The following is a 15527-nucleotide window of genomic DNA, read 5'->3' as shown; positions in this document are numbered from 1 at the left end:
TTTCCACATCCCATAAATAACAAACCTGAGTCTGCAGCTAGAACAACTGACAAAAAAAGAAAAGGCTTGCGGAGCCATCTGCAAAAATTATATTTGATTACCTCGCTAACAGTCATGTTCTCAGTTGCCTCTGTAATTGGTAAGATTGCATGAGCTGATTTTGTGCTTGTACTTAGGCACTTCTTTGCCGTGGTTTCTTTGAAATGAGACATGGATATTAACAATTTCGGTGCCCTAAGAGTTGTAAATGTTAATTATTTTAATGGTTATTACGATCTTTATTTACTGTTATTGTCAACATTCGGTTCCCTGAAACCATTCAAGATCGTTTTTTCAATGATGATCCCCCCCAAGATTGTGATTATCATTATATAGCCTAACACATTTTAAACTAGAAATATGACTACTGTGTTAAGAAAATGTCACGTGAGTGTTAATCAGTTTTAACCAGTTTACTATCCTGCTTTGTAATGTTTATCCACAGTACCAGAGTATTTAAACCAATAAAGTGATTGCAAAACTCAAATTAAGCCACATTGCAGCTATCAGTCCCAGTAGACTGCTAAACCTTATCGTCGTTATTCATCTTTCATATGCAACGCAAATTGATTTTTTTTCTTTTATTTTCAGTTTCCCCCTTGTGTGTTGAATGGATTCGCTGATTCATTGAAGCTGAATCAACAGACCTGTGTGTTTGCAGTAGCACCGTTTTATAACGAGCGAGGCATTTGTTTAATTAAATTCTTCAGAGCCGCTGCCGATGACAATGAACGCTGGTATACGAACAGTGCGTCATTCTAAGAGGGGTGATGGTAAGAACTGGATAAATTTCCTGGCAATCCGGTCATTAAAACTCCTTCATGGAAAAACATTCCCATTTAAGACCCAGTTTTACGATGTTCAAACTTTTAATATGAGCTGTTGATAGTAGCGAGAAATTGTGTAATTACGATCAAAGGCTTGCGCAGGAAAGTGATGGGCAAATCATTGATCCTTGCAGATACTTGCAGCTTCTGGTCTCTTAACGAACATTCTTTCCTCTCCAACTGATTACCCATTCTAAAGGTGTTGCAACAAAACTAATTCTGGGGAAAAAAAGAAAAAAATCAAAGGCACTTCATTTGAAAGAGCTTTTGTGAAAAAGAGAAAGGGAGTGGGAGAGGGAGGATGGGAGGGAGGAAGGAAGGGAGAGAGAAGGCTTTCTCCCAAAGTACACAATGTACTGAACCAGTCTTATCAGGATCGCTGGAAAGGTACTGAGAGAAACTCCAGCGCGGCACAGGAACGGCCAGTGACAAGCTTCTCAGATTTAATGAATTTATAAAAATAAAAAAAGTAATCCAATCAAAACCTTTCAGGGAAATCTGTACACATAATGAGGATGTATGTGTCAGGAATCATGTTAACAGCGCAGTACTGTCAAAACACACAACTGTGTTACCTAAAGGTGCAAGGCGCCCTCTAGTGGTGATGTACTCAAACTCCAGTTGGGGGGGAAAAAAACGATATACGTATGTACACTGCGCCCTTTCAAACAACTGTCATCCTTGATAAAGATGAGCAAGATAAGGCTGCATACAATGAACAGAAAAGGTAATGGGCCGTAGTTTATTTTTTTTAAATGGGAAAATTATATTAGATGTCAAAATTATTGATATGTGCAATACTTTGCACACCCTCCACAAGTAGCATTACTTATTTTCAATAGTGATTTAGAAGCCTGATAATCTTTGACCCTTGACCCGAGCTAGTTAAGTCTACCTAGTTATTTTTACTAGCCGGAAAACAACTTGATATAGTCTCTAGCTGAAGCTACTCTGCGTCAAAAAAACACTGAAAAATAAAGAGTCCATGTGAATGGTCAGAGGTGATTAGCAGCAGCCAGTGTCTGTGGTGGTTTTTTATGTTGATTTAAGCAAAAAAACAAAACAAAAAAAAACAAGTTTGAAACAACAAAAACTGCCGTGGCTCACAGACAGCCAGTGGGAGCTATGAAGTGGAGCTTCCAGTGTTCTAGCATTGGCAAAATTGGTAAAATTTACTCATTTTGCACTAAAAACACATAAGGATGCTGCTTTTCTGGAAGGCCCAACTGTCAATATTTGAATTTGTTCGTTCTTTGGTTTTAAAACAAGCACTTCATGGACTACAGCAGATGCCTTTCCCAGAATGAGAAGTCTTCCTTTTGCAAGAACCATGATGGAAAATGTAAAAAAAAAAAAAAAAATTTAATAAATGTGTGTTTGAAGATATTTAAAAATGTAAAAAAAAAAAAAAATGTAATAAATGTGTGTTTGAAGATATTTATGATGAAAAAATGATGTTCACTGGAAAAACAGCAAAATGTGCAAGGCAAAGGTCTTGCAAATGTTATGCCGCTCGATCATTGGTGTGTAATTCTGCTGAGAGGAAATGTTCAGTTTATGCCACTAGGTGGAGGTGAAGATGCCAACTAAAACAGATGAGCTACAGCTGATGAAGACATGTTCGAGACAATAAAATTTCCCATCTCCTCTGCATTGGGGGATTGTGCGTTGTCCTTTGTAAGAGGGTGGTGTGAGGTTATTTCTAAGAAAAATCAAAAACATAGCAAAATACATAAGCCGTAGTCTTATACCATATAGTCTTATGTCCAAAAAGGGTCAAAAGCGTTTTAAAAATTCTATGATCAATAATGTATTTTCATGGAAAATGGCAAAATACATAAGGCTATATTCAAATGTCCAAAAAGGGTCAAAAATGGCTCCGATTCCAAAATGCCTTATTTTTGATACGGATGGATAGGAAATGATGTTTATATTGCAGCTGTTGCGAAATTATAATTTTAAAATGCGTTTTAAGAATTTTATGATCAATAATGTATTTTCATGGAAGATGGCAAAATACATAAGGCTATAGTCTTATGTCCAAAAAGGGTCAAAAATGGCTCCGATTCCAAAAAGCCCTATTTTTGATACGGATGGATAGGAAATGATGTTTATATTGCAGCTGTTGCGAAATAATAATTTTAAAATGCGTTTTAAAAATTTTATGATCAATAATGTATTTTCATGGAAAATGGCAAAATACATAAGGTTATAGTCAAATGTCCAAAAAGGGTCAAAAATGGCTCCGATTCCAAAAAGCCCTATTTTTGATACGGATGGATAGGAAATTATGTTTATATTGCAGCTGTTGCGAAATTATAATTTTAAAATGCGTTTTAAAAATTTTATGATCAATAATGTATTTTCATGGAAGATGGCAAAATACATAAGGCTATAGTCTTATGTCCAAAAAGGGTCAAAAATGGCTCCGATTCCAAAAAGCCCTATTTTTGATACGGATGGATAGGAAATGATGTTTATATTGCAGCTGTTGCGAAATAATAATTTTAAAATGCGTTTTAAGAATTTTATGATCAATAATGTATTTTCATGGAAGATGGCAAAATACATAAGGTTATAGTCAAATGTCCAAAAAGGGTCAAAAATGGCTCCGATTCCAAAATGCCTTATTTTTGATACGGATGGATAGGAAATGATGTTTATATTGCAGCTGTTGCGAAATTATAATTTTAAAATGCGTTTTAAGAATTTTATGATCAATAATGTATTTTCATGGAAGATGGCAAAATACATAAGGCTATAGTCTTACGTCCAAAAAGGGTCAAAAATGGCTCCGATTCCAAAAAGCCCTATTTTTGATACGGATGGATAGGAAATGATGTTTATATTGCAGCTGTTGCGAAATAATAATTTTAAAATGCGTTTTAAAAATTTTATGATCAATAATGTATTTTCATGGAAGATGGCAAAATACATAAGGTTATAGTCAAATGTCCAAAAAGGGTCAAAAATGGCTCCGATTCCAAAAAGCCCTATTTTTGATACGGATGGATAGGAAATGATGTTTATATTGCAGCTGTTGCGAAATAATAATTTTAAAATGCGTTTTAAGAATTTTATGATCAATAATGTATTTTCATGGAAAATGGCAAAATACATAAGGTTATATATAGTCAAATGTCCAAAAAGGGTCAAAAATGGCTCCGATTCCAAAAAGCCCTATTTTTGATACGGATGGATAGGAAATGATGTTTATATTGCAGCTGTTGCGAAATAATAATTTTAAAATGCGTTTTAAGAATTTTATGATCAATAATGTATTTTCATGGAAGATGGCAAAATACATAAGGTTATAGTCAAATGTCCAAAAAGGGTCAAAAATGGCTCCGATTCCAAAATGCCTTATTTTTGATACGGATAGATAGGAAATGATGTTTATATTGCAGCTGTTGCGAAATTATAATTTTAAAATGCGTTTTAAGAATTTTATGATCAATAATGTATTTTCATGGAAGATGGCAAAATACATAAGGTTATAGTCAAATGTCCAAAAAGGGTCAAAAATGGCTCCGATTCCAAAAAGCCCTATTTTTGATACGGATGGATAGGAAATTATGTTTATATTGCAGCTGTTGCGAAATTATAATTTTAAAATGCGTTTTAAGAATTTTATGATCAATAATGTATTTTCATGGAAGATGGCAAAATACATAAGGTTATAGTCAAATGTCCAAAAAGGGTCAAAAATGACTCCGATTCCAAAATGCCTTATTTTTGTTACGGATGGATAGGTAATCGTGTTTATATTGCAGCTGTTGCGAAATAATAATTTTAAAATGCGTTTTAAGAATTTTATGATCAATAATGTATTTTCATGGAAGATGGCAAAATACATAAGGCTATATAGTCTTATGTCCAAAAAGGGTCAAAAATGGCTCCGATTCCAAATTGCCCTATTTTTGATACAGATGGATAGGTAATCATGTTTATATTGCAGCTGTTGCGAAATAATAATTTTAAAATGCGTTTTAAAAATGTTATGATCAATAATGTATTTTCATGAAAAATGGCAAAATACATAAGGTTATAGTCAAATGTCCAAAAAAAGTCAAAAATGGCTCCGATTCGAAAATGCCTTATTTTTGATACGGATGGATAGGAAATGATATTTATATTGCAGCTGTTGCGAAATTATAATTTTAAAATGCGTTTTAAGAATTTTATGATCAATAATGTGTTTTCATGGAAAATGGCAAAATACATAAGGCTATAGTCTTATGTCCAAAAAGGGTCAAAAATGGCTCCGATTCCAAAAAGCCCTTTTTTTGATACGGATGGATAGGAAATGATGTTTATATTGCAGCTGTTGCGAAATAATAATTTTAAAATGCGTTTTAAGAATTTTATGATCAATAATGTATTTTCATGGAAGATGGCAAAATACATAAGGTTATAGTCAAATGTCCAAAAAGGGTCAAAAATGGCTCCGATTCCAAATTGCCCTATTTTTGATACAGATGGATAGGTAATCATGTTTATATTGCAGCTGTTGCGAAATAATAATTTTAAAATGCGTTTTAAAAATGTTATGATCAATAATGTATTTTCATGAAAAATGGCAAAATACATAAGGTTATAGTCAAATGTCCAAAAAAAGTCAAAAATGGCTCCGATTCGAAAATGCCTTATTTTTGATACGGATGGATAGGAAATGATATTTATATTGCAGCTGTTGCGAAATTATAATTTTAAAATGCGTTTTAAGAATTTTATGATCAATAATGTGTTTTCATGGAAAATGGCAAAATACATAAGGCTATAGTCTTATGTCCAAAAAGGGTCAAAAATGGCTCCGATTCCAAAAAGCCCTTTTTTTGATACGGATGGATAGGAAATGATGTTTATATTGCAGCTGTTGCGAAATAATAATTTTAAAATGCGTTTTAAGAATTTTATGATCAATAATGTATTTTCATGGAAGATGGCAAAATACATAAGGTTATAGTCAAATGTCCAAAAAGGGTAAAAAATGGCTCCGATTCCAAAATGCCCTATTTTTGATACGGACGGATAGGAAATCATGTTTATATTGCAGCTGTTGCGAAATTATAATTTTAAAATGCGTTTTAAGAATTTTATGATCAATAATGTATTTTCATGGAAAATGACAAAATACATAAGGTTATAGTCAAATGTCCAAAAAGGGTCAAAAATGACTCCGATTCCAAAATGCCTTATTTTTGTTATGGATGGATAGGAAATCATGTTGATATTGCAGCTGTTGCGAAATAATAATTTTAAAATGCGTTTTAAAAATTTTATGATCAATAATGTATTTTCATGGAAGATGGCAAAATACATAAGGCTATAGTCTTACGTCCAAAAAGGGTCAAAAATGGCTCCGATTCCAAAAAGCCCTATTTTTGATACGGATGGATAGGAAATCATGTTTATATTGCAGCTGTTGCGAAATAATAATTTTAAAATGCGTTTTAAGAATTTTATGATCAATAATGTATTTTCATGGAAGATGGCAAAATACATAAGGCTATATAGTCTTATGTCCAAAAAGCGTCAAAAATGGCTCCGATTCCAAAATGCCCTATTTTTGATATGGATGGATAGGTAATCGTGTTCATATTGCAGCTGTTGCAAAATAATAATTTTTAAATGTGTTTTAAAAATGTTATGATCAATAATGCGTTTTCATGGAAAATGGCAAAATACATAAGGCTATAGTCTTATGTCCAAAGAGAGTCAAAAGTGTCTCAGATTCCAAAATGCCCTACTTTTTATACGGATCGATAGGAAATCATGTTTATATTGCAGCTGTTGCAAAATAATAATTTTTAAATGTGTTTGAAGTTCTTAGGATACGCGGTTACAGATAATGGCTGGATGGATGGATAAAGGCACTTATAGCTGTGGAGGAAAGTTGTGTAGCTTTGGTTGGTCCTGTCCTCCATGGTTCCTGAGTGGTTTTCACTGTTTAGTTGGCAGGACATGGAGATCTGTCCAGTCTCTAGAGTCAGTTTACTGTTCATTATTATTATCATTATTATTATTACAGGCATTTAGCAGACATCCTTATCCAGAGCGACTTACACAACTGTACACAATTGTTTCAGTTTGTTTTCTGTTCTAGTTAAGACTTCTTAATTTGTTCATAGGCAATTTCTTTAAGTTACATGAAGGTGTGTGAGTGAGCTTTAAGACATACCCCACCACATTTTGATATAAAAAGATTTATTTAGAAAAGAGACGCTATACAAATCTTTCCAAAATGTCAACATAAACACAGAATAATAAATAAAAATCAAATCAAATACAGGTATATCACATAGTTAAAATGATTTCTTCGTCTATAAATAAATATTAACTTAAAGAAATGTAAAAAGAAAAAAAAAACCTTGTTCTAAAACGGTTTATCTGAACGTAATATGCAAACAAAAAACAAAGACACGGAGGAGTTAGGTGTGTTCCAGGTGTGCTCCAGGTGTGTTCCAGGTGTGCTCCAGGTGTGCGTGTGTGCATGGTGGTAACAGCTGGCCACTGCAGGTGTTTCTTCATGCTGCAGCTCTACAAACGGACTCCTCCAGCTCATTATCAGCGATCATGGATGCGCCTAAAATGGAGGTGGAAAGAGAACGCTGGTGCGTCCCTGCTCTCCCTGAAAGAAACATCCGCAGCCGTCAAATGAGACGGATCACTCGGCAAAACTGAACTGAACTTTTATACAAACGATCTGTGAAGGATCTGCAAATAAAAATGATCTTCCTATCATAGCTCTGCAGTTATTGAGGGGGATGTACTGTACAACCAGAGCCAGGTACCTGTGTATGGAAAGGACAGAGAGAATCAGCGCACTGCGTGATTATAGGAACCAAACTGCATAATGGGAGGTTGGGCAGTGTAGCAGGCTAGTTGAGTTAGCCATGGTCTAGCGTGGTGTAGCGTCTCCAGCCAAGTTAGCCACAACGCAGCTTCCCCAGCTGAGTTAGCCACAGTGTAGCTTCCCTAGCCAAGTTAGCCGCAGTGCAGCTCCTCTCCAGCACAAAGCACAAAGCATATGTTATGTCATGTTATCTCCACGTCGCTTAGTCTGTGGATGCAGTGCTCAATCACTGCTTCATTCTCAGTTCAGAAAATCAGGAAAAAAGGTTTTTTTTTTTTAAACTACAAATGGGGGATTTAAAAAGACAAAGTACACGAGAGAGGCTAGGTAGTAGAGTTAGAGTCTGGCTGGCTGTACAGTGAGTCAGGCTGGGGGGTGGTGGTGGGGTTCTCTTCCTCGATATTTCTGCGTTTCCTTGTCCCAAAAAAAAAGTCCTACAAAGTTGCGGCAAAGATGAAAGAGAGCGAGGAGCTCAGCGGAACATTCCGGCGCTTTGGCTCAGCTCATTCCTGGGGTTCGTGTCTTTTCGAGGTTCCCCCGGCGAGGGGTCGCTTGGCGGCGTCGGGCCCTGTTTCCGGGGGGGGGGGCGACGCGGGCGCAGCAGTCCGTGGGTTTGAGGTGCACCAGGGCGGAGACGCCAGCCAGCCGGTCGCCGCTCTGCGGCGCGACGCGCATGCCGCGGCCTCAGATGCCCCGGGCGGCCATTTTGCGGGCGATCCAGCCGATGTAGTTGGTGACGCGGGTGTACACCCCCGGGGTGTCCTTCTTTCCACAGCCGTCGCCCCAGCTGATGATCCCCAAAAGCGTCATGCGCCCGTCCTTCTGACAGACCAGGGGTCCCCCAGAGTCCCCCTGAGAGAGAGAGAGGGAGAGAGAGAGAGAGAGAGAGAGAAATATTGGTACATGATATTATCTGTGTTCATTGTTAATATTGACAAACTGTTACATTATAAACTAACTACTAAACGTCTGTTGACCTGGGTGTGTGTGTGTGTGTGTGTGTGTGTGTGGGTATTTGCTTATGTGTATGGGGTAAGGGTTGTTTCTTTTTTCTTTTATTCTCTCCCCCCTTTTCTTGGTTGTAGGGGAGGGAAGAGAGAGGGAAAGAGAAAGAGGGAGAGAAAGAGAGGGGAGAGAGAGTGAAGGAGAGAAAGAGAGGGGAAGAAAGAATGAGGGAGAGAGGAAGAGAAACAGAGGGAAAGAGAGAGTGAGGGTGAGGGGGGCGGATCTGACCCCCAGGGGGCGGTGTACGCACCTTGCAGGCGTCGTCGAGCCCGCGGGTGTCCCCGGCGCACAGCATGTTTTTGGTGACGACGCGGCCGGCCAGCTTCTCTGGGACGCAGCGCTCCTGGGGCCACAGGCGCACGTGCCCCCTCTTCACCCGCTCCGAGTAGAAGGCCGAGACTGCAGAGACCAGCCAATCAGCAATCAGACCCCAGCACTAACCAGCCAATCAGCAGCCAGACCCCAGCACTAACCAGCCAATCAGCAGCCAGACCCCAGCACTAATCAGCCAATCAGCAGCCAGACCCCAGCACTAACCAGCCAATCAGCAGTCAGACCCCAGCAGAGTCCAGCAGCAGGGGGTGTGTTGTGGGGACCGGGGGGTGTGTTGTGGGGACCGGGGGGTGTGTTGTGGGGACCAGGGGGTGTGTTGTGGGGTCGGGGGTGTGTTGTGGGGACCAGGGGGTGTGTTGTGGGGACCAGGGGGTGTGTTGTGGGGACCAGGGGGTGTGTTGTGGGGACCAGGGGTGTGTTGTGGGGAACGGGGGTGTGTTGTGGGGACCAGGGGGTGTGTTGTGGGGACCAGGGGGTGTGTTGTGGGGACCGGGGGTGTGTTGTGGGGACCGGGGGTGTGTTGTGGGGTTGGGGGTGTGTTGTGGGGACCAGGGGGTGTGTTGTGGGGTCGGGGATTCTTACACTCGTGCTCTTTCCCATATCCGGAGATCTCGCATTCCGACCAGTCGGGCAGCTCCGTGCTGGGCTCGGGCACGCAGACGGGCAGCACCTCGGGGGAGTTGATGGCGCAGATCCCGATATCAGTCTTCAGCTTCAGTATGGCTGGAGGGGGGGAGGGGGGGCACAGACCTCACCTGAGTACACCTGAGGCAGTCAGTGTGCACTGGAACACTGTGTGTGAGATCCTATGTGCACTGGTACTGTGTGTGTGTGTGTGTGTGATTCTATGTACACTGGTACAGTGTGTGTGTGCGATTCTACGTGTACTGGTACAGTGTGTGTGTGCGATTCTATGTGCACTGATACAGTGTGCGTGTGATTCTGTTTACTGGTACACTGTGTGAGCGATTCTATGTGCACCGATACAGTGTGTGTGTGTGTGTGTGTGTGTGTGTGTGTGTGTGTGTGTGGGTGTCTTTGTTGACTCACCAATGTCGTTATCGTATGTTTCCGAATTGAAGAGCTCGTGCACCCAGTACTTTTCCACGTTAAAGATCTGCTCACTACTCGAGTTTTCCTTCCGGAAGGTTCTGCCCAGGGTCACCTTGAGCGGTCCGATTTCGCGGCTGAAGGGAAGATGGATGAACAAATGTTTATCGTGTGTGTCCTGAACAAGGTGAACGCTTTGGACGAGGACCCACGGATCTTTCGGGAGGTGAGTGTTTGGGACAGGGGCCCGGAGCAGGGTACGTATGGGTCTTTGAGGAGATCAGAGTTTGGGCTGGGACGTGGTACGTATGGTTCTTTGGGACAGTAAGAGTTTGGGACAGGGGTCGGGAGCATATGTATGGGTCTTTGAGGAGATCAGAGTTTGGGATGGTGGGTGGGAGGGGCGTATGTACGGGTCTTTGGGGGGGGGGTGAGAGTTTGGGATGGAAGGGTGGTGCGCGGTATGTACGGGTCTTTGGGGGGGGGTGAGAGTTTGGGACGGAAGGGCGGTGCGCGGTACGTACGGGTCTTTGGGGGGGGGTGAGAGTTTGGGACGGGGGGCGGTGCGCGGTACGTACGGGTCTTTGGGGAAGCAGTGCGCTGCCGACAGCACCCAGCAGGAGGCGATCAGCACGCCCCCGCAGCGGAACACCTGCTCCTTCGACCGGCGGCTGTAGTACGTGATGGCTGCCTGCCACGGCTGCGTGGTGATGTCACTGTCCTGCCCCCCCCACATCCGATACATGGGGCCCAACGCCGGCCTCTCCACACGCTGCCCGCAGGTAGCTGTAGGGGGGGGGGGGGGGAGAGGGGAGAGGAAGAGGAAGAGGAAGAGGAAGAGGAGGAGAGAGGGATATTCAGGTAAAAGGACGAGTGGGGAGTTCAGGTACACAGTGGGATAGAAAGTCTGGGAAATACTTTTTACATTTAATATTTCAGTAGTTTATTTAATAGTTATTTTCTGCCAATAACCCTGCAGTGAATGAAAGTCCAGCTCCAGAATGAGGTTGCTACAACGTTGCGGAGATGTTATGTGAACGCTTGCGCTGGCTGGGGAACCTCGCGGCACGCTGGAGACGCTGGCATGCTGTGCACTGCGATCGGATCGCCACGGTAACTCACCCCGGTTGCCGATGGTTGTTCCTCGAGGGCCAAGCGTGGTGCCGCTCGACGGCCGTCTCCCTGCGATAAAGACACGGGATTGGTTCAGAGCACAGGACAGACCAATCACGTCCCTTAGATTTATTCTTAGGTTTCCAGGAAAGACACGGGATTGGTTCAGAGCACAGGACAGACCAATCACGTCCCTTAGATTTATTCTTAGGTTTCCAGGAAAGACATGGGATTGGTTCAGAGCACAGGACAGACCAATCACGTCCCTTAGATTTATTCTTAGGTTTCCAGGAAAGACACAGGATTGGTTCAGAGTACATGACAGACCAATCACGTCCCTTAGATTTATTCTTAGGTTTCCAGGAAAGATACGGGATTGGTTCAGAGCACATGACAGACCAATCACGTCCCTTAGATTTATTCTTAGGTTTCCAGGAAAGACACGGGATTGGTTCAGAGTACATGACAGACCAATCATGTCGCTTAGATTTATTCTTAGCTGTCCAGGGAAGACCCGGGATTGGGTCAGACCAAGGGGCCAAAACTGGGCTGTTTTTTAAAGCTCACTTCCTGGTCTTGTTGAGAGTCGTTGCTCTCTAGCGCCAGTGAGGTTGGCTCCAGTACAAGTGTTTCAGCCTCCCGGTTCAATGTAAGTCAATGGTAACAAAATAGGATCAAAATACAAAGTCCATAATTTTTTCCCCACACAAGAAAATGTTGTCGCAATAGATACATTTTTGTCCGTCTAATGTCTCCCCAAATGCTGTTAAGTTATTTTGTTATTTGGACAAGACTAATATTTCATGGATGAATCAGGGACAGTTTGCGTCACTACCGAGTCACTGTATCTCTCGCGCTTAGTGGACGACCGGACTTCATGTCCCTACTGCGCAGTCTCTGGCTCCAATTTGTACAACATGGTGGGGCCCACCAACTGCACCTCCCCAAGCCCATGGAGGGTCAGTGTTGATGTCACAGTGAATTAGTCCATATTTTTTCTACAGACTATTGGCCAGACTAGAGGACAGACCAATCATATCCCTTTCCTCCTCTACAGAGCCCAGCTCGGGTTTCTCCAGACATGCTCTGCTAACGTGTGGCTAAGGGCACGTAGCCAAGGCAACGGTGCACCACAAAACAACAGCTGGAGCCGAAGTCCGTCAGTCAGAGTCAAAACAACTGCAGCTAAAACGGGTCAGGAGAAGGAAAATGTTCCACAAGGAAAGAGAATCAGACTAGCCGACCGCAGTGATGCAGTCCTGACGCAATTGTAACGTAATCGCAACGTGACCGCAACGTTAGGGCGACGCTGGGGCGACGCTGGGGAGACTCACTGCACTTGGGGATGTCGCAGGCCTCCCAGGTCAGCTGGAACCCCTTGTAAACGTAACACCAAGGGGTGAGGTCACCGTCCGGGTTCCTGTGGGAAGGGGGGGGGAGGGGCATGGCGATCATTACCTACACGACTACCAGAACCTCTCAACAATGCTCAAAGTGTGTGTGTGTGTGTGTGTGTGTGTATAGTGTGCGTGTGGATGTGGGCAGGCTATAGGTGCACTCAGACGTGTGTGTAAAAGTGGGAGAGGTCTGAGCATGCTCAGATGTGCGTGTGGATGTGGGGACGGGGTCTGAGCGTGCTCAGATGTGCGTGTGTGGATGTGGGGACGGGGTCTGAGCGTGCTCAGATGTGCGTGTGTGGATGTGGGGCCAGGGTCTGAGCATGCTCAGATGTGCGTGTGGATGTGGGGAGGGGGTCTGAGCATGCTCAGATGTGCGTGTGTGGATGTGGGCGGGGTCTGAGCATGCTCAGATGTGCGTGTGGATGTGGGCGGGGTCTGAGCGTGCTCAGATGTGCGTGTGTGGATGTGGGGGCAGGGTCTGAGCATGCTCGGATGTGCGTGTGTGGATGTGGGCGGGGTCTGAGCATGCTCAGATGTGCGTGTGGATGTGGGCGGGGTCTGAGCGTGCTCAGATGTGCGTGTGTGGATGTGGGGCCGGGGTCTGAGCCACTCAGATGCGCGTGTGTGGATGTGGGGCCGGGGTCTGAGCCACTCAGATGCGCGTGTGTGGATGTGGGGCCGGGGTCTGAGCGCGCTCAGTGCACACACCTGCAGAAGTTGTGGCTACCCAGCCCGAGGTCCCTGGCGTTGGACCTCCAGGCATTGTGCGCTTTGCGGTTCACAGGCCGGGAGTCCCAGGGCAGGCAGCGGAGGCCGCTTTGGGACACCCCTTTCGTCCCCCGGTACGACAGCCCCTTGCCCCGCACGCACTCCAGGTTTGGGTCTGCACCAGGAAAGCAACCAACTGTCACATTCGCAAAACTATTATTCCTCAAATTCAATAAAAACTAAAAAATCTTGGTCTGCAGCCCTGGTCATGGAGAGCCACAGGGTCTGCTGGGGCCCCCAGCCCTGGTCGTGGAGAGCCACAGGGTCTGCTGGGGCCCCCAGCCCTGGCCGTGGAGAGCCACAGGGTCTGCTGGGGCCCCCAGCCCTGGTCCTGGAGAGCCACAGGGTCTGCTGGGGCCCTCAGCCCTGGCCGTGGAGAGCCACGGGGTCTGCTGGGGCCCCCAGCCCTGGCCGTGGAGAGCCACAGGGTCTGCTGGGGCCCCCAGCCCTGGCCGTGGAGAGGGGTGGGGGTGAGCGTGCGCCTACCTGAGGGACAGGTGGGCAGGTCACAGTACTTCCAGGCAACCTGAATCCCTTGAAGCACGTAGCACCAGGGCATGGTGTCATTATCCGGGTTCCTGAAACAAGTGAGAGATCAGTCACCTCTGTGTGTGTGTGTGTGTGTGTGTGGTATTACTGAGTGTGTGTGTGTGTATGTGTGTGTGTGTTATTACTGAGTGTGTGTGTGTGTGTGTGTGTGTGTGTGGTATTACTGAGTGTGTGTGTGTGTGTGGTATTACTGAGTGTGTGTGTGTGGTATTACTGAGTGTGTGTGTGTGTGTGTGTGGTATTACTGAGTGTGTGTGTGTATGTGTGTGTGTGTTTTTACTGAGTGTGTGTGTGTGTGGTATTACTGAGTGTGTGTGTGTGTATGTGTGTGTGTGTGGTATTACTGAGTGTGTGTGTGTGTATGTGTGTGTGTGTGGTATTACTGTGTGTGTGAGAGTGCGTGTGTGTGGTATTACTGAGTGTGTGTGTGTGTATGTGTGTGGTATTACTGAGTGTGTGTGTGTGTATGTGTGTGTGTGTGGTATTAGTGTGTATGTGAGTGTGTGTGCATGTGTGTGTGTGGCATTAGTGAGTGTGTGTGTGTAGTATTAGTCTGTGTGTGTGTGTGGTATTAGTGTTTGTGAGTGGTATTAGTTTATCTGACCTGCAGTAGTTGTGGTCAGCCAGTCCCAGGCTGTTGGCGTCCAGTCTCTTGGCGGTGTACTTCTTCCCTCTCAGGATCGTAGAGTTCCAGTTTAAACACGAAGTTCCCTCTGCACTGCTCGCCCAGGTACCACGGTAACCTAGCCCCTGTCCCACAATGCACTTCTCACTTGTGTCTGTGGAGGAAAGGGGCCATGATGTCACACTGAGGTCACTGCAGCAGACTGGAGTGAGTGTGGATGATGTCATCATGTCTCTCTGGAACACATCCTGTTGTTGCCTACGGTTTCAGTTCTGTGAAACTGCCAAGACTGCTGCATGCTCTATAGCAGTGGTCTCCAACCCTGGTCCTGGAGAGCTACAGGGTCTGCTGGTTTCTGTTTTCACCTCAAAATCAGCACCCAACTGAGACCCAAGACACCAGGTGAGTTGAGTTAACTGTGTAATCAACTGCTCTAATTGATTCATGAAGTGCAGAGTCACTATGAAAACCAGCAGACCCTGAAGCTCTCCAGGACCAGGGTTGGAGACCACTGGTCTACAGTATACCCCTGACAAAGAAAAGGCAGTTTCAAATAAAGAGGATTTGCAGTTAGCACATTTTACATTTTACAATGTTGCCCTTAAAGTTGAGGCAACTGGAGCAAACTTATGTAACCTCCCCAAAACCAAACATCTTACGAATGTCTTTGTCATGTTTAAAAATCACGAGAACACAGCATTTCTGATTTAATATTAAACACTTGCTGCAGAGCAGGAGTATAATCTTAATATAAATGTTATGCGTAAAATGGAGTATTATGTTAATTAGAAACAGGACACAGACCACCCCCCCCCACACGCCACCCCCAACGGAGGGACTGAGGCGCCTGTGGTCTCCACAAAACAAACTCCATTTCACACACACACACACACACACACTCACACACGCACACACACACACTCACACACACACACACACTCACACACTCACACACGCACACT

At 44.1% G+C, this 15527-nt stretch overlaps 1 protein-coding gene across 3 annotated transcripts in view; it reads right to left on the bottom strand.

The window, feature by feature from the left end:
* Window positions 1-7056: 7056 nt before the first annotated feature.
* Window positions 7057-15527, bottom strand: part of plat (plasminogen activator, tissue) — a 21833-nt gene continuing 13362 nt past the window's right edge. For all 3 annotated transcript variants that reach the window (XM_035380319.1, XM_035380320.1, XM_035380321.1), the window contains 10 exons: window positions 14545-14719; window positions 13878-13969; window positions 13332-13506; window positions 12558-12643; window positions 11233-11292; window positions 10689-10896; window positions 10111-10247; window positions 9643-9783; window positions 8978-9126; window positions 7057-8574 (listed from right to left, as the gene is read on the bottom strand). In XM_035380319.1, the coding sequence (XP_035236210.1) occupies window positions 8407-8574; window positions 8978-9126; window positions 9643-9783; window positions 10111-10247; window positions 10689-10896; window positions 11233-11292; window positions 12558-12643; window positions 13332-13506; window positions 13878-13969; window positions 14545-14719 (1391 nt within the window). In that variant the 3' untranslated portion in view covers window positions 7057-8406. The remainder of the gene's footprint in view (window positions 8575-8977; window positions 9127-9642; window positions 9784-10110; window positions 10248-10688; window positions 10897-11232; window positions 11293-12557; window positions 12644-13331; window positions 13507-13877; window positions 13970-14544; window positions 14720-15527) is intronic.

The sequence above is a fragment of the Anguilla anguilla genome, chromosome 10 (genome assembly GCF_013347855.1).
Source record: "Anguilla anguilla isolate fAngAng1 chromosome 10, fAngAng1.pri, whole genome shotgun sequence".
Lineage (NCBI taxonomy): Eukaryota > Metazoa > Chordata > Actinopteri > Anguilliformes > Anguillidae > Anguilla > Anguilla anguilla.
The sequence above is the reverse complement of the archived record's forward strand: the minus strand, read 5'-3'. Positions and strand labels throughout refer to the sequence as shown.